Source organism: Pristiophorus japonicus, chromosome 16 (assembly GCF_044704955.1).
Source record: "Pristiophorus japonicus isolate sPriJap1 chromosome 16, sPriJap1.hap1, whole genome shotgun sequence".
Classification (NCBI taxonomy): domain Eukaryota; kingdom Metazoa; phylum Chordata; class Chondrichthyes; family Pristiophoridae; genus Pristiophorus; species Pristiophorus japonicus.
This window is the reverse complement of record NC_091992.1, coordinates 136,572,621-136,595,057: the sequence shown is the minus strand read 5'-3', so window position 1 is coordinate 136,595,057 and position 22,437 is coordinate 136,572,621. Positions and strand designations below refer to the sequence as shown.

General features: G+C 44.5%; 1 protein-coding gene across 4 annotated transcripts in view; it reads right to left on the bottom strand.

The window, feature by feature from the left end:
- The window catches only part of LOC139226871 (C-Jun-amino-terminal kinase-interacting protein 4-like), a 279,135-nt gene that overhangs the window by 81,184 nt on the left and 175,514 nt on the right, over window positions 1-22,437 (bottom strand). For all 4 annotated transcript variants that reach the window (XM_070857971.1, XM_070857972.1, XM_070857973.1 and 1 more), the window contains exons 5-6: window positions 22,040-22,181; window positions 5,549-5,774 (exon numbers count right to left, since the gene is read on the bottom strand). In XM_070857971.1, coding sequence (XP_070714072.1) covers window positions 5,549-5,774; window positions 22,040-22,181 — 368 coding nt within the window. The remainder of the gene's footprint in view (window positions 1-5,548; window positions 5,775-22,039; window positions 22,182-22,437) is intronic.

The following is a 22,437-nucleotide window of genomic DNA, read 5'->3' as shown; positions in this document are numbered from 1 at the left end:
ATCTCAACTCCATTCAGCATATTCAATGCAAATACAATGAAGCACAGAGCCATGGACGTTCACAGCACAAAAGGATGTCATTCGATCCATTGTGTCTGTGGCTGTTCTTTGCTGGAGGATTCCAAATCTAATCTCACTGTCCAGTGCTCTCCCCATATTCCTATATCATGCAATGGTCTTTGCCTCAACCACTTTGCAGAAAAGCCATCCACGCTCCAACTATCCGCTGTGTCAATATATTTTTCCAACCCTCTCTCCTCACTATTTTAGGACAGGAAACATTTGCACTGAAGAGGTCTCCAGCCAGTAAGGAGTTCATTCAGTGGAATCATAGAATAGAATACAACACAGAAGGAGGCCATTCAGCCCATCGTGTCTGTGGCGGCCAGTTAAATACAGCCGCCAATTCAGATTGAATATCAATAAGATCGAGCCAATGATTGTACTGCTCTCCAGAAAGGAGCAACGTCCCTCATTTGACCCTTGACACCTCACACATACCGACTGACAAAAGTGCCGTAAATCCCCCTCCAGTCGATCCTTCGGAATGCTACTGGTCTTTCCGCTATTGCGGAGAACGATGGAGCGTGACAACGGTTGGAAGTTAAGTAGCCTCGGGAAGAATTTCCCTTGGCTGTGTGACTGCTCCTGGTGCAAGATCGCAGCACCAGTGCATGAAGCCACCATCAGGCTCCAGTCTCTTCTTTAGTAAAATCCTGTTGCCGTTTTTCCCACAGAAATCAGCAACCTGTCCTCATTAGATGCAACATCGCATAACAACCGCTCCCCAATACATCTGCAGGAGTCGCTATGATCTACAGTCACATATATCCACTAGAATTTTCCCATTGAAAGCGTTCATCATTCTGTGCCTTGGGCATTGGTGCAGGGCCAGAATTTGGGGACTCTTCATTATCTACATCCTAGATCACCCGTTTTAGTGATGTTGATTGAGGTCAAGGGACAAATGTTGGTCAGGACACCTGGGCGAACTCCCTGGCTCATGAAACGCTGCCATGGAATCTTCCCATCCACCTGAAAAGGCAGACGGGGTTTAACGCCTCATCTGAACGATGGTACATCCAACCGTGCAGCGCTCCCTCAGTGCTCCACTGGAGTGTTAGCCTGGATTTTGTGCTCAAGTCTCTGGAATGGGACTTGAACCTTCTGACTCAGAGGCGAGAGTGCTACAACTGAACCAAGGCAGGCACGTAAAGACCCAATCTTGCTGCACTACTGTTGCACTTGTGCTGACAATCTGTTAGTATGTTGCCCCAATGGCGCTCTTCATATATCAGTCTAAATGGTGACTGGCAGCATGTTATTCACCATCAACAGAATCACAGCCAAGCCCAACCTTGTTTCCACATAAAAGCACTTTGAACTAGGGGTGTGTAAAGTGTCAGCTGTGGCTCAGTGGGTAGCACACTCGTCTCATGAGTCAGAAGGTTGTGTGTTCAAGTCCCACTCCAGGAACTTGAGCACATAAATCTAGGCTGACACTCCAGTGCAGTGCTGAGGGAGTGCTGCATTGTTAGAGGTACCATCTTTCAGATGAGACTTTAAACCGAGGTCCCGTCTGCTCTCTCAGGTGGACGTAAAAGATCCCATGGCACTATCTTGAAGAGGAGCAGGGGAATTATCCTCGGTGTCCTGGCCAATATTTATCCCTAAATCAACATAACAAAAACAGATTATCTGGTCACTATCACATTGCTGTTTGTGGGAGTTTGCTGTTCGTGAATTGGCTGCCGCGTTTCCCACATTACAACAATGACTACACTTCAAAAGTACTTCATCGACTGTAAAGCACTTTAAGACGTCCGAACACTGTCAACCATGAGGGATTATGGAGCGTCCTCCTCTATTTTGGCTGCCCAGTTTGTCACCATCCTCTGCCTGCTCCACAATGCCATGCAAGCCATGATCCTGACCAACGGATCCACCACAGACCCAATTTACGTTCGGACCGGGGTCAAGCAAGGCTGCATCATCGTACAAACGCTCTTCTCGATCTTCCTTGCTGCAATGCTTCATCTCACCCTCAGCATGCTCCTCGCTGGAGTGGAACTAAACTATAGAAGTGATGGGAATCTGTTCAACCTTCACCGCCTCCAGGCTAGATCCAAGGCCGTCCCATCCTCTGTCATTGAACTACAGTACAGAGACGACACTTGTGTCTGCACACACTCTGAGGCCGAACTCCAAGCCATTGTCAACACCTTCACCGAGGTATACGAAAGCATGGGACTTAGACTAAACATCTGTATGACAAAGGTCCTCCACCAACCTGACCCCGCCACATAGCACTGCCCCCCGGTCATCATAATCTACAGCAAGGCCTTCGACAACGTAGACCACGTTCTATACCTCGGGAGCCTACTGTCAAAAGCAAGGGCAGACATTATTGATGAGGTCCAATACCGCCTCCAGTGCGCCAGCGCAGCCTTCAGTCGCCTGAGGAAAAGTGTTTGAAGACCAGGACCTCAAATCTGGCACCAAGCTTATGGTCTACAGGGTAGTAGTGATACCCACCCTCCTATAAGGCTCAGAGACTTGGACTATATACAGCAGACATCTTGAAACGCTGGAGAAGTACCATCAGCGCTACCTCCGCAAGATCCTGAAAATCCATTAGGAGGACTGACGCACCAACGTCAGTCAGTGTTCTCGTTCAGGCCAACATCCCCAGCATCGAAGCACTGACCACGACAAGCAGCTCCATTGGGCGGGCCACTTCGTCCACATGCCCGATACGAGACTCCCAAAGCAAGCGCTCTACTTGAAGCTTTGTCATGGCAAACGAGCCAAAGGTGGGCAGAAGAAATGCTTCAAGAACACCCTCAAAGCCTCTTGATAAAGTGCAACTTCCCCACCGACACCTGGGAATCCCTGGCCCAAGACCTGAGTGGAGGAACAGCAACCGGGAGGGCGCTGAGCACCTCGAGTCTCATCGCCGAGAGCGTGCAGAAACCAACTCAGGCAGCGGAAGGAGCATGCGTCAACCCAGGCTCTCCACCACCCCCTTTCCTTCAACCACCGTCTGCCCCACCTGTGACAGAGACTGTAGGTCCCGCATTGGACTCTTCAGTCACCTGAGAACTCACTTTTAGAATGGAAGCAAGTCATCTTCGACTCATCACTGGAGAGCAATAGGGATATGAACACTGACTGATGTTTCCACTCCCTCGCACAGGAGTGCCAAGGTCAACCATGGAACTCCTACTGTCACCACAGCTAAGCTCAGCTGACTCAGTGCAGCTGACTCAGTGAAGGATGCAATCTGAACGCACACCTGTCTTGGAGGGAAGTAGCCTCCTCACACTAATATGTCTGCACTGCAGATCTGATTGTGTGGGGAACCATCGATCCAGCCCAGCACCATTACCCTCCAGCATGCTGCGGCTAGCCTGCATTAAAACTGACTGTGTGTTCCTGAAAGAGCTCAAGCCCTGCAGAAATATTCCCCCTGTAGATAGGAGCAGACCCCTACAGATTCTTTCCTAACTACACATTGCTGGCCATTGATCACCGGATGATTTGTGGAACAGTTTATTTCTGGTTCAAGACAGAAATTACATTAACGCAGTTAGAACATGCCACAGATACCAAACATTAACATGTGCACTTCACATCTCAAAGAGCAGAAAATAAAGACATGTATACATGGCAACGTCAGTATTTTTACTGCATGTTCCTATTTCCACCAGCCACACCTAGATGTACCCCAAGCAGAGGATACGTTGTCTCCCGTTAAACACTTAAACTGGCCACTACTTGTGAGCAGCATGTAAGTGGAAGAGACTATTTTGTGGAGTGGGAGTCTCACCACCTGGAAGGAAGAATTAGGAATGGCTTTGACATGCCTTAGTTCTGTGATTCCAGGTGAGTTTGTTCATTTATACAGCAAGTGTTCCTAAAATCAGGCAGTGAGTTTGGAGCGGTTAAGAGTTAGGGTAGCTATTCAGTGGCAGAAGGTGGGTAGTGGTGTTCCACAAGGATCAGTGCTGGGACTGCTGTTGTTCACAATTTATATTAACGATTTAGACTTTGGCATCAAAAACACAATTTCCAAATTAGCGGATGACACCAAATTGGGGGGGGTGGTGGTGCGGAGGGAGTCAATACTGAGGAGGACTGCAATAAATTACAGGAGCACATTAATAAACTTGCATATAATTGGCAAATGAAGTTCAAAACTGATTAATTTAAGGCAGTACATTTTGGCAGGAAGAACACTTATTACTTGGAGGGTGCGAGTCTAGGTTGGGTAGAGGAACAAAGGAATCTCAGAGTATTAATATACAAATCACTAAACGTAGCGACACAGGTTAGCAAGGCCATAAAAAAGCAAACCAAGCACTAAGGTTTATTTCTAGAGGTATAGAATTGAAAAGTAGGAAAGTTATGCTAAACCTGTATCGAACCTTGGTTAAACCACTCTTACAATACTGCGCACAGTTCTGGCCGACATATTATAAAAAGGATATAAAGGCACTGGAGAGGGTGCAGAGAAGATTTACAAGGATGATACCAGAAATGCGAGGGTATACCTATCAGGAAAGGATGAATAAGCTGGGTCTCTTTTCTCTTGAAAAAAGAAAACTGAGGGGTGACCTAATTGAGGTCTTTAAAATTATAAAATATTTTTGATAGAGTAGATCGAGAGAGAGTGTTTCCACTTGTGGGGAAAAGCATAACTAGAGGCCATCAATATAAGATAATCAACAAGAAATAAAATAGGGAATTCAGAAGAAACTTCTTTACCCAGAGAGTGGTGAGAATGTGGTTGAAGTAAATAGTATCGATGCATGTAAGGGGAGGCTAGACAAGCACATGAGGGAGAAGGGAACAGAAGGTTATGCTGATAGATTTAAATGAAGAAAGACAGGAGGAGACTCGAGTGGAGCATAAATGCCGGCATGGACTGATTGGGCCGCATTGCCTGCGTCTGTGCCGCATATCCTATGTAACCCTATATGTAAGCCAGCAGCATGAGGGAACTGTGCTGCACGAATTGATATAACTAACCTATTAATTCTGCTCCCTCGCACAATAATATTACAACTATTTGAAAAATGGATTTCAGGAAAAAAAAATTAAATAGCAGTTTGAGTAGTTCTTTTATAGGTTTGATAAACTTCTCCCTCCTTCCCAAATCCTTCTCCAAGGAGGGATCATTGCTTTTGTAGCACCCAGGTGCCCATTTATATCCCTGCAGATCCAATCCCCTACACGATGGCTACATCTACCAGCTGAAGTGGACACTCTCAACATGCACATGTTCTAAAGCGAGTGCTTCTCTTACTGTTTTTCAGGTTCAACCCTCCCCACGAGACAAGTGTGGGATAGATGCCAATCGGAAAGGTGATGTGCAAGCTCTACCTGGAGCCGGGACAATCTGGAACCCCTTCCTGGGAGCGGGCAGTGAGGGAAGAGGGAAAACTGAGAGGTGATCAACATTGGTGAATACCTATAAATATTCCTCAATTCCCTTGGAACAAAATTTTGTTTGAACAAAGGTTTTTTTTTAGGTTCAGGCACTTACCAATTGCTAAAGTTCTGGTCTCCTGCTGAACCTGCACGTCAATGTTTTTCTTGTTGTCTGGTTTCTTGCTTGCCTGGTTCAAGTTTTTCGACAACCCTTCAGCCTCCAGGATTTCCTTGCTCGGAGATGCTGAATCTCCCATGGCAGGGTCTGGCGGAGCTGACATTGGGGTGTTGGGTTTTGTTGGTACCAAGCTGGATGCCTGGCTGGCATCAGAGAGCTCATCCTAAAATACAAGTACAAAACTCCAATCAAATTGAAAAATGAGCATGTTGTCCGGTCAAAAGACAGTGAATTCCCAGACTCCTGAGCACTAAAGGGCAAATGAGCCAATGCTCAATCACCCAGTGTTAAAATGTTTAGGGTCGGAGTGACCAGAGTGTAAAAATAAAAATAAACTCGAAATAATGCAACTCGAGTGAGATGTACCTGGGGTTATTGCAGAAACAACAAATGCTAAGTTAGTACATCGGAAAGGGCCAATTATGGGTCAACATTTCAGTGCATCAAATACTTTGATCAAAACACACACTGGAAGAAGTCCCAGATGCAGTCAGAAAAATGATGTAAAAAAACAACCAGCCTTTGAAAGAAAGCATTTTTATTGCTCCTTTCACAACCTCAGGATGTCCCAAAGCACTTTACAGCCAATTGAAGCACAGAAGAATAGATAACTGGGATTCGCTGGTCAGCTATGGAGCTTACATTACTATCACTGAAGCTGCAATGGGCCCTGCCAACAGAATCTCAAACTAAACTGATTGATGCCAACACGTGAGCGAGGAAGGGGTGGGGGCGAACAACTTGTTAAACCAATGGCAACCAGAACCCGAGGGCCTTTTACAATCTTGTTTTTCCTATTTTTAGCACAATCCCAACTGTGGCGGTGAGCATCCTAGCCACATACAGCTCCCCTTGCCCCATAATGGCCGTCAGTCAGTATTCAGTGACCACTGTAAACTCCTGCTATTCTCCAAATTGAGCTGCAGCTTAATGCCTCCCATTAATTTACAATGCTCGGGACATTCTACCTTCCCTTCATTGTTGTCGACTTTCCTTAGGTGTTCAAATTCAGTTGAATCCAAGTAACATCAGAGTTAACACAGCCATAGTTTTACTTGACCACAGGTCAAACTCCAGCCCCTGGCCCATGTATTTACAAAATACTTGTTCATTAATAGAGGGATGATAACGTTGTGGCAATACGGCACCCATCATAGAACAGCATCAAAACATTCCCACCTTCAGGAATTTTCCAGTCTTCTGCCCAAAATTGTGCGGCTGCAGTTCCAGATATTTGTGCACGAGGCACTTGTTGCTAGATTTTGACAGATTTAACCTACTTTAATCCATCAATTCACAACGATCCTAGTCTCTCCAGTGTGGCACCCAATTGTTTCTGAGAAATTGCATCTGGGAAAGTGATGCAAAGGCTGTTTAACAAATCTCGTGATGATCAAGCTCCCGAGGACTGGGGAAAGACGATAATACCAACCTTGAAAAAGGAGCAAATGCAGCAATTACCGAGGAGTCAGCTTCCAGAGTACCCCTGGAAAAGTATTTACTGGGAGGCTGTAAAGGAGAATGAACAGATCCGTACAAGTGGCTCTGCATGAAGTACAAGCTGGATTTAGACCAGAACGAAGGACGATAGATTAACTGTTTGTGATAAGACTATTTAAAAAAAGGAGGCAGACAGAAAGCAGGAAAGTTTCGACCAGTTAGCCTAACATTTCTTGTTGGGAAGATGCTGGAGTCCATTATTAAGGAAGCAGTAGCAGGACATTTGGAAAAGCATGATTCAATCACAGAGTCACTGTGGTTTTATGAAAGGGAAATCATGTTTGACAAATTTGCTGGAGTTCTTTGAGGATGTAATGAGCAGGGTGGATAAGGGGGAACCAGTGGATGTGGTGTATTTGGATTTTCAGAAGGCATTCGATAAGATGCCACATAAAAGATTACTGCACAAGATAAAAAGTTCACGGGGTTGGGGGTAATATATTAGCATGGAGAGAGGATTGGCTAACTAACAGAAAACAGAGTCAGGATAAATGGGCCATTTTCCGGTTGGCAAACAGTAACTAGTGGGGTGCCGCAGGGATCGGTGCTGGGACCTCAACTATTTACAATCTATATTCATGACTTGGATGAAGGGACCGAGTGTAATGCTGCGAAGTTTGCTGATGATACAAAGATGGGTGGGAAAGCAAATTGTGAGGAGGACACAAAAAATCTCCAAAGGGATATAGACAAGCTAAGTGAGCGGGCAAAAATTTGGCAGATGGAGTATTATGCGGAAAAATGTGAGGTTATCCACTTTGGCAGAAAAAAATAGAAAAGGAAATTATAATTTAAATGGAGAAAAATTGCAGTCCTTCAGTACAGAGGGACCTGGGGGTCCTTGTGCATGAAACACAAAAAGTTAGTATGCAGGTACAGCAAGTAATCGGAAGGCAAATAGAATGTTGGCCTTCATTGCGAGAGGGATGGAGTACAAAAGCAGGGAGGTCCTGCTGCAACTGTATAGGGTATTGGTGAGGCTGCACCTGGAGTACTGCATGCAGTTTTGGTCACCTTACTTAAGGAAGGATATACTAGCTTTGGAGGGGGTACAGACACGGTTCACTAGGCTGATTCTGGAGATGAGGGGATTACCTTATGATGATAGATTGAGTAGACTGGGTCTTTACTCGTTGGGAGTCCAGAAGGATGAGGGGTGATCTTGTCGAAACATTTAAAATAATGAAAGGGATAGACAAGATAGAGGCAGAGAGGTTGTTTCCACTGGTCAGGGAGACTAGAACTAGGGGGCACAGCCTCAAAATACAAGGGAGCCAATTAAAAAACGGGTTGCAAAGGAATTTCTTCTCCCAGAGGATTGTGAATCTGTGGAATTCTCTGCCCAAGGAAGCAGTTGAGGCTAGCTCATTGAATGTATTCAAATCACAGATAGATAGATTTTTAACCAATAAGGGAATTAAGGGTTACGGGGAGCGGGCGGGTAAGTGGAGCTGAGTCCACAGTCAGATCAGCCATGATCTTGTTGAATGGCGGAGCAGGCTCGAGGGGCTAGATGGTCTACTCCTGTTCCTAATTCTTATGTTCTTATGAGGAGAAACTTCTTCACCCAGAGTGGTGAACCTGTGGAATTCTCTACCACAGAAAGTTGTTGAGGCCAATTCACTAAATATATTCAAAAAGGAGTTAGATGTAGTCCTTACTACGAGGAGGATCAAGGGGTATGGCGAGAAAGCAGGAATGGGGTACTGAAGTTGCATGTTCAGCCATGAACTCATTGAATGGCGGTGCAGGCTTGAAGGGCCGAATGGCCGACTCCTGCACCTATTTTCTATGTTTCTATATAAGATAATGAGGGGGCTTGACAAGGTGGATGCAGAGAGAATATTTCCACTCATCGGGGAAACTAAAACTAGGGGGCATAGTCTCAGAATAATGGGCCGCCCATTTAAAACTGAGATGAGGAGGAATTTCTTCTCTCAGAAGGTTGTAAATCTATGGAATTCTCTGCCCCAGAGAGCTGTGGAGGCTGTTTCATTGAATATATTTAAGTTGGAAATAGACAGATTTTTGAGCGATAAGGGAATAAAGGGTTATGGGGAGCGGGCGGGGAAGTGAAGCTGAGTCCATGATCAGATCAGCTATGATCTTATTGAATGGCGGAGCAGGCTCGAGGGGCAAAATGACCTACTCCTGCTCCTATTTCTTATGTTCTTATGCAAGACAGATGTTGGAGTAGTTTATAAAACACAACATCCATTGTTAAAACTTCATAGATTTTAAGCATGGCTTTGACAGTGTATAGTGGGAAGGAATATGGTTAGCCTTGAGGATGTATGCTATTCCTGAGAAACTTGTCAAACCAATAGAAAACATCGATAAGTCCAAGCACCAAAAGAATGGTAAGCTGTTGGGCTGAGACAAGGATTACAACTGCTGCCTGATTTATTTCATCTTGTACTGGAAACAGTAATGAATCTAGCAATAAAAGATGTTGTTAGAGTAAAGACTCAGATTGCTTGTACAGGTTTTTTAAAAGTCTATTATGCAGCACCAGCACACGCTGAATCAAGTTCTGGCCTGTATCTTAAACTATAACACAGACAGACATTCTCCACCCAGCCTCCTCCACCTCCTGAATTCACAGCGAGCTTGTAATTGTTTCTTAAAGTTGAAGCACTATGCAATTGTGACTTATGCTACACCAGTATTTGTTTTGCTCAGTACGTTTAGGCCGATTTAAAACACTTGAACATTGTTTATGCAATTCCAACTCTATTAAAAACTCCCACGCACACAACCTCTCATTTAATTGCACAATACCATTTATTATTCAGGAAGCTATGTCTCCCATTTCCCCGAACTCAGTACATCAACTATGCATTGGCATGAAAAATGTGACCTTCGGATGGATTTCCCACTGCCCAGCTAATCACTGTGCTTTCCTGAAGTAACCCGCAGCAACCAAATCCCCTCTGATCAGACTGCAGGATGCAACATTGTAAAAGGAAATAAATACCAACAACTGCAGCAACAAAATCAACTGAAAAAGTAAAAGTAAAAGTGGAGGACAGAGAAACCCAAGGCAAAAATCAAAAAGAGCCACATTAAAGCAAAATTCTAAAAGGGCAAAGTGTGTTAAAAAGACAAGCCTGAAGGCACTGTGCCTCAATGCGAGGAATATTCGTAATAAGGTGGACAAATTAACTGCACAGGCAGCAATTAATGAATATAGTATCATTGGCATCACGGGTGACCAAGGCCGGGAACTCAACATCCAGGGGTATTCAACATTCAGAAAGGATAGACAGAAAGGAAAAGGAGGTGGGGTCGAGTTACTGGTTAAAGAGGAAATTAACGCAAAAGTAAGGAAGAACATTAGCTTGGATGATGTGGAATCTGTATGGGTGGAGCTGCGGAATACCAAAGGGCAGAAACGCGAGTGGGAGTTGTGTACAGACCACCAAACAGTAGTAGTGAGGTTGGGGACAGCATCAAACAAGAAATAAGGGATGCATGCAATAAGGGTACAGCAGTTATCATGGGCGACTTTAATCTACATATAGATTGGGCTAACCAAACTGGTAGCAATACGGTGGAGGAGGATTTCATGGGGTGTATTTCGGATGGTTTTCTATACCAATATGTCGAGGAACCAACCAGAGGATTGGCCATCCTAGACTGGGTGATGTGTAATGAGAAAGGACTAATTAGCAATCTTGTTGTGCGAGGCCCCTTGGGGAAGTGTGACTATAATATGGTAGAATTCTTTATTAAGATGGAGAGTGACACAGTTAATTCAGAGACTAGGGTCCTGAACTTAATGATGGTATGAGACGTGAATTGGCTAGAATAGATTGGCAAATGATACTTAAAGGGTTGACGGCGGATAGGCAATGGCAAACATTTAAAGATCACCTGGATGAACTTCAACAATTGTACATCTCTGTACCGAGTAAAAAATAAAACGGGGAAGGTGGCTCAACTGTGGCTAACAAGGGAAATTAAGGATCGTGTTAGATCCAAGAAGAGGCAAATAAATTGACCAGAGAAAGCAGCAAACCTGAGGAGTGGGAGAAATTTAGAATTCAGCAGAGTAGGACAAAGGGTTTAATTAGGAGGGGGAAAATAGAGTGTGAGAGGAAGCTTGCTGGGAACATAAAAACTGAATGCAAAAGCTTCTATAGATACGTGAAGAGAAAAAGATTAGTGAAGACAAACGTAGGTTCCTTGCAGTCAGATTCAGGGGAATTTATAATGGGGAACAAAAAAATGGTAGACCAGTTGAACAAATACTTTGGTTCTATCTCCACGAAGGAAGACACAAATAATCTTCCGGAAATACTAGGGGACCGAGGGTCTTGCGAGAAGGAGGAAGTGAAGGATATCCTTAATGGGCAGGAAATTGTGTTAGGGAAATTGATGGGATTGAAGGCCGATAAATCCCCGGGGCCTGATAGTCTGCATCCCAGAGTACTTAAGGAAGTAGCCCTAGAAATAGTGGATGCATTGGTGATCATTTTCCAACAGTCTATCAATTCTGGATCAGTTCCTATGGACTGGATGGTAGCTAATGTAACACCACTTTTCAAAAAAGGAGGGAGAGAGAAAACGGGTAATTATAGACCAGTTAGCCTGACATCAGTAGTGGGGAAAATGTTGGAATCAATTATTAAAGATGAAATAGCAGCACATTTGGAAAGCAGTGCAGGATAGGTCCAAGTCAGCATGGATTTATGAAAGGGAAATCATGCTTGACAAATCTTCTAGAATTTGTTGAGGATTTAACTAGTAGAGTGGACAAGGGAGAACCAGTGGATATGGTGTATTTGGACTTTCAAAAGGCTTTTGGTAAGGTCCCACACAAGAGATTGGTGTGCAAAATCAAAGCACATGGTATTGATGCTATGTACTGACGTGGATAGAGAACTGGTTGACAGACGGGAAACAGAGAGTCGGAATAAACGGGTCCTTTTCAGAATGGCAGGCAGTGACTTGTGGGGTGCCGCAGGGCTCAGTGCTGGGACCCCAGCTATTTACACTATACATTAATAATTTAGATTAAGGAATTGAGTGTAATATCTCCAAGTTTGCAGATGACACTAAGCTGGGTGGCGGTGTGAGTTGTGAGGAGGACGCTAAGAGGCTGCAGGATGACTTGGATAGGTTAGGTGAGTGGGAAAATGCATGGCAGATGCAGTATAATGTGGATAAATGTGAGGTTATCCACTTTGGTGGCAAAAATACAAAAGCAGATTATCTGAATGGCGGCAGATTAGGAGGTGCAACGAGACCTGGGTGTCATGGTACGTCAGTCATTGAAAGCTGGCATGCAGGTACAGCAGGCGGTGAAGAAGGCAAATGGTGTGTTGGCCTTCATAGCTAGGGGATTTGAGTATAGGAGCAGGGAGGTCTTACTGCATTTGTATAGGGCCTTGGTGAGGCCTCACCTGGAATATTGTGTTCAGTTTTGGTCTCCTAATCTGAGGAAGGACATTCTTGCTATTGAGGGAGTGCAGTGAAGGTTCACCAGACTGATTCCCGGGATGGCAGGACTGACATATAAGGAGAGACTGGATTGACTGGGCCTGTATTCACTGGAGTTTAGAAGGATGAGAGGGGATCTTATAGAAACTTATAAAATTCTGACGTGACTGGAAGGTTAGATGCTGGAAAAATGTTCCCGATGTTGGGGGAAGTCCAGAACCAGGGGACATAGTCTAAGGATAAGGGGTAAGCCATTTAGGACCGAGATGAGGAGAAACTTCTTCACTCAGAGCGTTGTTAACCTGTGGAATTCCCTGCCGCAGACAGTTGTTGATGCCAGTTATTTGGATATATTCAAGAGGGAGTTAGATATGGCCCTTACAGCTAAAGGGATCCAGGGGTATGGAGAGAAAGCATGAAAGGTGTACTGAGGTGAACGATCAGCCATGATCGTATTGAATGGTGGTGCAGGCTCGAAGAGCCGAATGGCCTACTCCTGCACCTATTTTCTATGTTTCTATGTAAAAGTGAAATGATCATTTCCAACTTTTTCCCCCTAGCATTCCTTATTTTAGAAATTCTTCATCCTCACAGCATTCTCGTGACATTGAAATTAAAGCTCATTGTGTCCTACTCTTAAATTTACAGGAACTCAAAATGTATTACCACCCTCAATCTGCCCTTCCTTCTACATCAACAGGTTTTCAAATCCAAAGCTTTGGTCATCTAACCGCTACTTCCCGATTTAGTCGTTGTCTCACCCAGGAGCATCAGTAGGGGGGGTCACACCCCGCTGGCCAGCTGCCCACCTGCAATGAGCACAAAGAGGCAGATGGCTGGGGGCCGTTAAACATTGAGCGTCCTGGTGGCTGTCCGACAGCACTTGGGGGCGTCACGGCGAGGACGCCGCTGGTTTCAGCAGGGTCTCGTCCCGAGAAAGCAGGGAGCAGTTTGGAACAGCGGAGCCCAGGTTTTCCTCCACAGGCCTGAAGGAGCACTCCTGCTCCTCCTGGCCGCACAAAGCAAAGTTCATCACTTATCTTACATTGCCTCTTCTTCCTGCAGACCAGGTTTCGCTAAGTGCAGTGGCCTGTTCAGTCGGCAGTTAAAATAAATAGAACCATAGAATGATACAACATGTGGCCCATTGTGCCTGTGCCAGCTCTTCGAAAGAGCTATCCAATACTCTCACTCTCCTGTTCTTTCCCCATAGCCCTGTAAATGTTTTCCTTTGTACGAGGCTTCCGTCCGATTCAGGCAGGTGCCTCAGATACCCAAAGAAAACGTTGCTAAAGTCACCACGGGACGGGAATGGAGCAGGGAAATGACACGCACCATCTTAACTCAAGGGATACGGGGATCGGGCTGGAAAGTCGAGTTGATGTAAAAGTGCAGCCATGATCTTATTGAATCATAGAGCAGGCTCGATGGGCCGTATGGCTTACTCCTGCTCCTATTTCTTATGTTCTTAAATCCTGGTTTCCCTCTGCTACATCTTCATCCTCGAACATTTGTTTACTGCATGAAACATGTACATAAAAGGGGGAAAAGCCACTGTTGAGAGTTCAAACGTTCTGGGCGTTACATTATGCTCACACCAGGAACAAAAAAAATGTTGTGACAAGAATAATTCATGACGGGTGTTGAAGGGATGATTATCCAAACTAGCTTATAAAAAAAAAAGTTAAAAGCAAGGTGGGGGAAGATAAACCCCCAGTCATGTTGGCTCAAAATGCAATCACTAAGTGTCTACCTTTGAAAAAGTGTTTTCTCTCTTCTAATACCAATGAAGTGAGAAACGTTCAATCTGACCCAAGGAAAACAGCGTGTGATTGTTAAAAGAGAAGAAAATAAAAAATACAGGGCAGAAAATGATGAGGCAACAGCCAATTGAAATTTAATAGTGCCTGGTCAGTTTTTGCAGCTGAAAATTCAGTTAATATTTCACTGAAAAGAAAATTGTCCTCACTCGGTCTACTGCAGGCTCGTGATGGTGTTCATTAATGAAGTAAATGTGCTTTCCTCTCAGCCTGAGTTTGCTCGGGAGCCAGGCACTGTGTGCGCAATGAGCTGTGTGCTGCAGTCAGTGTTAAGGAACGAAGTAGAGAATACAGCAGGAAGGAAACCAGCTGGCACGGTTACATTGATTTACCCACAGTGAAAGGAATCAAGTGAAAAGATGGGTGATCTGTAATTCTACATAATAGATTTACAGTATTTTCAGCTCAGACTCATTACTGACTGGTTTATGTCAATGTACAGGGACAAGAAAATATCACGTGTCAATGCAATCTACAAAACTCTCAACGCTGGTCATTTTTAAGTGCATTAGTCAACAACTTGTGAAAATTTCAATTGCATCCCTGCTCATGTACAGGAAAACAAATTTCTGTTACTGGGAAATTCCACTGCCCTCTGCAGAAGGACTGCAGGCTATTCTCAGCACCGTTTTATTATTGATGTATATTCAGCACTTCAAATTTGCAACAGTCCAGAAATAAAATTACAAATGCACAGCTGTGTTGTGCAGTGTAAATTAAGGTTTCAGAAAAGTGGCTCATCTACATCCCCACCCCAAACCACATTTCACTTCTCCGTCAAGGAGCAGGACCTGCACCACAGACCCCAAAGGCATTCCTTCATCCAGCTGGTACAAAAACACAATTCAGCTGCTGAAGAAACTACCCGGATTGTCATTTGCCTGCTTAGATTAACATTTTTCTGCACTGTCCACTGATTCAGAATTTGTAGAAGTCCAACAGGGCTTCCAGACCAATTCTCAAGCTGAAGGAAAATGAGAAGGTGTTTGCCAGATACAAGAGTGCATTATTGCAAGTTTGGCAGTATTGATGACACCCAAAGGTGGAAAAAACTATTTGATGCAGATCACAAATGATTTCTGCTTCAGGTGGAACCTACTGCTTTCAATGAAGCCATTTTTGACAAACAACGTGAACATTTACATTACTACTTCCCCTTGTAGAAAGGGACCAGCTTTTTCACGAGAAGAATCTAAAACTGAAGCAGACTGTTCAACCCTAGGCTGAACTTCCCGACCCAGGGCCACTCAATCACAAAGCGATCTACTTCCACCCCAGTGTAACCATCTGTTTCTGCCCTTATCCCTGGCCACCTATGACTTCAGACCTTTTTACCAAATGTGCTCCCATTCTCCATGAATTCCAGATGATCTAAAACTCTGCTACCCACATCCTACCCCACACCAGCTCACTTGACCTTCAATCCCTGACATCGTTGGTCACCCAATGCCTCAAATTTAAAACTTTCATCCTGGCCTTCATATCCCTTCATGGCCTCACACCTCATGATCTTTGTAACCTCCTCCGCTGAACTCTCCATTCTTCGGACTCTGGTTTCTTGTGCGTAACCCCTTCCTTTGTCCTATCCCTGGCAGCTAAGCCTTCAGCCATCTGGGTTCTGCGCTGTGGAATTCTCTCCCCAAACCCCTCCACCTTCACAGTCTCCTTAAACTACACCTCTTTGACTGAGCTTTTGGTCACCAGCTCCTGATATCTCCTTCTTTGGTCCGGTGACATTTTTTGAGTGTGCCTCTTGTGAATCGGCGTGTGATATTTTTCTACAGTGAAGGCGCAATAACAATGCATGGTTGCTGTTGTTGTTGAGAAAAGGTCCAGAGAAAAAAGTTTCAATTTATGTAGCCACAATATACAATAATATATTAACAGATTATAAAATATGCCAAGTGCCAGCTTTGCAGGCTGGTAGCACTCTTGTCTCTGAGCCAGAAGGTTGTGGGTTCAAAACTTCTGTACATATTCTAGGCTAGCACTCCACTGCAGTACAGGAGGAGTGCTTCACTGCCAGAGGTGCCATTTTATGGATGTGATGTTAAACCGAGGCTCCATCAGCCCTTCCAGGTTTAATGTCTCATCTATAAGACAGCACCTCCGACAGTGAAGCACTCCCTCAGTACTGCAGTAATACTCATTTGAATTAAGTTGCGCATAGAAAAAAAACATCGAAATTTACTGCGCAGAGAGAGGAGGGCCATTTCGTCCATTGTGTCCACGCCGGCCGACAAAGAACCACACAGCCCTCGGTCAGCAGCCCTGAAGGTTACATATAAACCAATGAACAATGGCGGACAGGTAAAGAGCATCCGGGCTAACCAGTCCACCCCACACAAATGCGATACTCCATGTATCGCAACATTTTATATTCCACCCCACCCAGAGCCATGCGATCTCCTGGGAGGGGCAAAAAAAACAGATTATAAACCTTGGCCAATTGGGAAAAAGAAATCTGGGAAAATTCCTCTCCGACCCATCCAAGCGATTGAAACTAGTCCAGGAGATCACCCTGGCCGTATTCACCATTATATATGCGCCAGCCAACAAGAGGTTATCCAGTCTAATCCCACTTACCAGCTCTAGGTCCATAACCCTGCAGGTTACAGCACTTCAAGTGCCCATCCAAGCATCTTTTAAATGTGGTGAGTTTCTGACTCTACCACCTTTCCAGGCAGTGTGCAACTTAATTCAAATGAGTATTACTGCAGTACTGAAGGAGTGCTTCACTGTCGGAGGTGCTGTCTTATAGATGAGACGTTAAACCTGGAAGGGCTGATGGAGCCGCGGTCCTTTTCAGAATGGCGGGCTGTGACCAGTGGGGTGCCGCGGGGTTCAGTGCTGAGACCCCAGCTATTTACAATATACATCAATGATTTAGATGAAGGAATTGAATGTAATATCTCCAAGTTTGCAGATGACACTAAGCTGGGTGGCGGTGTGAGCTGTGAGGAGGATGCTAAGAGGCTGCAGGGTGACTTGGACAAGTTAGCTGAGTAGGCAAATGCATGGCAGATGCATTATAATGTGGATAAATGTGAGGTTATCCACTTTGATGGCAAAAACAGGAAGACAGATTATCTGAATGGTGAGAGATTAGGAAAAGGGGAGGTGCAACGGGACCTGGGTGACATGGTACATCAGTCATTGAAGGTTGGCATGCAGGTACAGCAGGCGGTGAAGGAGGCAAATGGTATGTTGGCCTTCATAGCTAGAGGATTTGAGTATAGGAGCAGGGAGGTCTTACTGCAGTTGTACAGAGCCTTGGTGAGGCCACACCTAGAATATTGTGCTCAGTTTTGGTCTCCAAATCTGAGGAAGGACCTTCTTGCTATTGAGGGAGTACAGCGAAGGCTCACCAGACTGATTCCCGGGATGGCAGGACCGACATATGAGGAGAGACTGGATCAACTGGGCTTGTATCCACTGGAGTTTAGAAGGATGAGAGGGGATCTCACAGAAACATAAAATTCTGACGGGATTGGATAGGTTAGAGGCAGGAAGAATGTTCCCGTTGTTGAGGAGTTCCAGAACCCAGGTCACAGTCTAAGAATAAGGGGTAAGCCATTTAGGACCAAGATGAGGAGAAACTTCTTCACTCAGAGAATGGTTAACCTGTGGAATTCTCTACCACAGAAAGTTGTTGAGGCCAGTTTGTTAGATATATTCAAAAGGGAGTTAGATATGGCCCTTACGGCCAAAGGGATCAAGGGGTACGGAGAGAAAGCAGGTTGAATGATCAGCCATGATCTTATTGAATGGCCGAATGACCTGCTCCTGCACCTAATTTCTATGTTTCTGTTTCCAGACCCCCACAACCCTCTGCGTGAAGAAGCTTCCCCTCAAATCACTTCTAAACCTTCCACCAACCACCTTAATCCTATCCCCCCTTGTAATTGACCCCTCCACCAAGGGAAATAGGCCCTTGCTATCCACTATATCCAGGTCCCTCAAAATTTTATATACCTCAATGAGATCTCCCCTCAGCCTCCTCTATTCCATGAGAACAAACCCAGCCTATCCAATCTGTCCTCATAGCTAAGATTCTCCATTCCAGGCAGCATCCTAGTAAATCCCCTCTGCACCCTCTCTAGTGCAATCACATCCTTCCTATAATACGGCGACCACACAGCACGCAGTATTCCAGCTGTGGCCTAACCAGAGTATTATACAATTTAAGCATAACCTCCCTGCTCTTGTATTCTATGCCTCGGCCAATAAAGGCAAGCATTCCGTATGCCTTCTTAACCACCTGGCCTGCTACTTTGAGGGATCTGTGGACAAGCACTCCAAGGTCCCTTTGTTCATCTACACTATTAAGTGGGCTACCATTTAATGTGTATACCCTTTCCTTATTAGCCCTCCCCAAAGTGCATTACCTCACACTTCTCCGAATTAAATTCCATTTGCCACTGTTCTGCCCACCTGACCAGTAGATTGATAGCCTCCTGCAGTCTATGAGGTTCCTCTTCATTATCAACCACACAGCCAATTTTAGTGTTGCCTGCAAACTTCTTAATTATAACCTCTAGATTCAAATCTAGATCACTGATGTATACCACAAAAAGCAAGGGACCCAATACTGAGTCCTGTGGAGCCCCACTGGAAACATCCTTCCAGTCACAAAAACATCCATCAACCATTACCCTTTGCTTCCTACCTTTAAGTCAATTTTGGATCCAACTTGCCACTTTTCCCTGGATCCCATGGGCTTTAACCTTCGTGACCAGACTACCATGTGGGACCTTATCAAAAGCTTTGCTAAAGTCCATATATACTACATCGTACACACTACCCTCATCGACCCTCCTGGTTACCTCTTCAAAAAAATTCAATCAGGTTAGTCAAACACGATCTTCCCTGAACAAATCTATGCTGACTGTCCCTAATTAATCCTTGCCTTTCTAAATGTAGATTTATCCTATCCTTCAGGATTTTTCCCAATAATTTCCCACTACTGAGGTAAGGCTGACAGGCCTGTAATTACTCGGCCTATCCCTTTCTCCTTTTTTAAACAAGGGTGACACATTAGCAGTTCTCCAGTGCTCCGGCACCATGCCTGAATCCAAAGAGGACTGGAAAATGATGGTCAAGGCCTCTGCTATTTCCTCCTTTGCTTCACTCAACAGCCTGGGATGTATTTCATCCGGGCCTGGAGACTTATCCACTTTCAAAGCTGCTAAACTCCTTATGTTTATTTCATCCAGAATTTCACACTCCTTCTCGATAGCAGTATCTGCATTGCCCCTTTCCTTTGTGAAAACAGATGCAAAGTATTCATTAAGAACCATACCAACATCTTCCGCCTCCACACAGAGATTACCCTCATGGTCTCTACTAGGCCCTACCCTTTCTTTAGCTATCCTCTTGCTCTTATTATATTTTTAGAACATCTCTGGGATTTCCTTGATTTTACTTGCCAAGAATTTTTCATGCTCTCTCTCTTAGCATTCCTAATATCCTTTTTAATTTCACCTCTGAACTTTCTATATTCCTCTATTTAGCTGTCAGTATATGACATAAGCTTCCCTATTTTTTCCTTTATCCTCCCCTGTAAGTCCCAAGACATCCAGGGTGCCCTAGAATTGTTATTCCTACCCTTTTTCTTTAAGGGCACGTATGGCCTGAGCCCTCCGGATCTCCTCCTTGAATGCCTCCCACTGCTCCGACACGGATTTACCTTCAAGTACCTGTTTCCAGTCCACTGTGGCCAAATCACTTCTCAATTTAGCAAAGTTAGCTTTGCCCCAATTTGGGACTTTTATTCCTGGTCTATCCTTGTCCTTATCCATAACTAACTTGAATCTGACTGAATTATGGTCACTGGCACCCAAGTGCTCTCCCACTGATACCCCTTCTCAAGAGACGAGTGCTATCCACTGAGCCACAGCTGATACTACCATACTTATGTGGACTGAAACAGCGGGTGCCAATGGCAACAGCAGGCACATCCATTAACAACAAACTTCCTTCCTGTCCTTTATCCCCCAACACATAGCTCACTGCAAAAGGTGGTGATAAATTTGGTGGGGGGAGGGTGGGGTAGGGAGAAAGAAAGCGGCAGAACTGAAGGAAGAGACAACACAAAAACACCTGCAAGGAAACCAGATTTATGCTGGGAAGAAAAAAAATCACTCGGTTCCCAAAACTTGGATATGCCATATTAATATCAGACGTGCAAAGCAAAGTGGCAGCTTGCACAGCAGCTACTGAAGAACGCACGGCACCCTTAAACATGCAAACTGTCACAGCCAGCTGCTTAACTTGTGAAAGTGAACGGAGGAAACACAAAGACACTGACAAAGTACCGTTATGGAACAAAATCAATAAGTTACTGGGAAAACAACAATTCAATCAGCACCCTCTTAATCTAGAGGTTAACAACGCTCTTAAAATAATCCCGATTACTATAAATCTGGAACTTGATTGGAACACGCCACAAAAATGATTGAAGATGTTGCAAATTGACTTCAGATCATCGCTTTCTAACAGCAGCTCAATTTGCAGGCAGTGCTCTCACTCCTGGGCAGTGCAAAGCAAAACATTGAAGTTATAATCATGGAGACAATGAATCCAGGACAATTTAAAAGTATGCGTCTTTCTCCTCTGCCCCATCCACTCCGCATCCAGTGTAAAACAATCTATTGGGCATTGGTCGACAGCAAAATCCTGCTTATAATTAAGCAATAAACTGCCCATCTCATTCAGAAGGGTAGATTAGGAAAGGGAAACATCACATGCTTCCATTTTTCAGATGGGAAGGGAAGGATGATGAGAGAGAATTTATTGCATCTAGTTCATGTTTTACCAACTTGGAGTACTTGCTGCCAACACTCGTCTCCAAAAGCAAAAAGAAGGATTCCATTAACAAGCATTCCATTAACAATCACTGACGCCCGCGCCGCCTGCCCCCGCAAAGGACACTGATGGTTAGATTATCACTACGTTTACCCATACAGTAGTTAACAATTAATGAATTTATTTTGCTGCAAGTTCACATTTCCAAATAGTGAGCAGACAATTGATGGCTCGTGGCTGACTTTCCACCCTTCGACTCCTTCGCTGTCAGCCTGTTCGCTCTCTTCCTCCTCTACCCTACAATTAGAGTGCATTATGCTCCATCGTCAGTAGATCAAGGCACCTCACCAGATGGTGCACATCAACAGCGCATGACAATCGTCTTCCCCCTGCCTGAAATTGCACAGCAGCCGAATTAAAGACACAGCCTGAAGGCAGTGTGGGACTGGCGAGGCTGGGTCTCCTGGTCAGGAGTTCAATACACCAACATTAGTGCCAATAGGCTTTTACATTCTTTTTTTTTTTTAAAGTGATACAACAACAACTTGTATTTATAATAACGTCTTTAACGTAGCAAAACATCCCAAGGCGCTTCACAGGAGTGTCACAAAACAAAATTTGACACCGATCCACATAAGGAGAAATTAGGATTGATGAACAAAAGCTTTGCCAAAGAGTTAGGGTTTAAGGAGCATCTTAAAGGAGGAAAGAGAGGTAGAGAGACGGAGAGGTTTAAGGAGGGACTTCCAGAATTTAGGGCATACTAGACTAGTTTATAGACCATGAATAATTATCTGTGAAATGTAAATCACACTGGAGATGAAAGATACATTACTTATACAAGTTTACACCTTACTTTTAGGCTGGTGTTGGATCGTGGCAGGCTAAGATCATTGAACCTCCAGTTTTCTGTACCAGGTGTCTCTACTCCATCTGGCGGAAGAAGAACATCTCCTCCAGGCAACTGAAAGAGACCCAAGGAACGTGGTGGCTCTCTCCTGTTTAGAAAGGAACAAGCATAGGTCAAGTTCAGCTGTGTGTTGTTGCTAAACTAAGAAAAATGATTAGGACATCTGTGCTCAAGTGTAGCTAAAAGCTGTATTGTATAATGATCTGAGCTTTACATCACACTGCAGCTTTAGGAGGTTATTTTTCATTTTATAGAAATTAGCACCAACAATCGCAGCAAATTGTCCATATTTGTATTTCAGCTGTGGTGCTATTTTTCCTGATCTCATCATGTTGCATTCACTG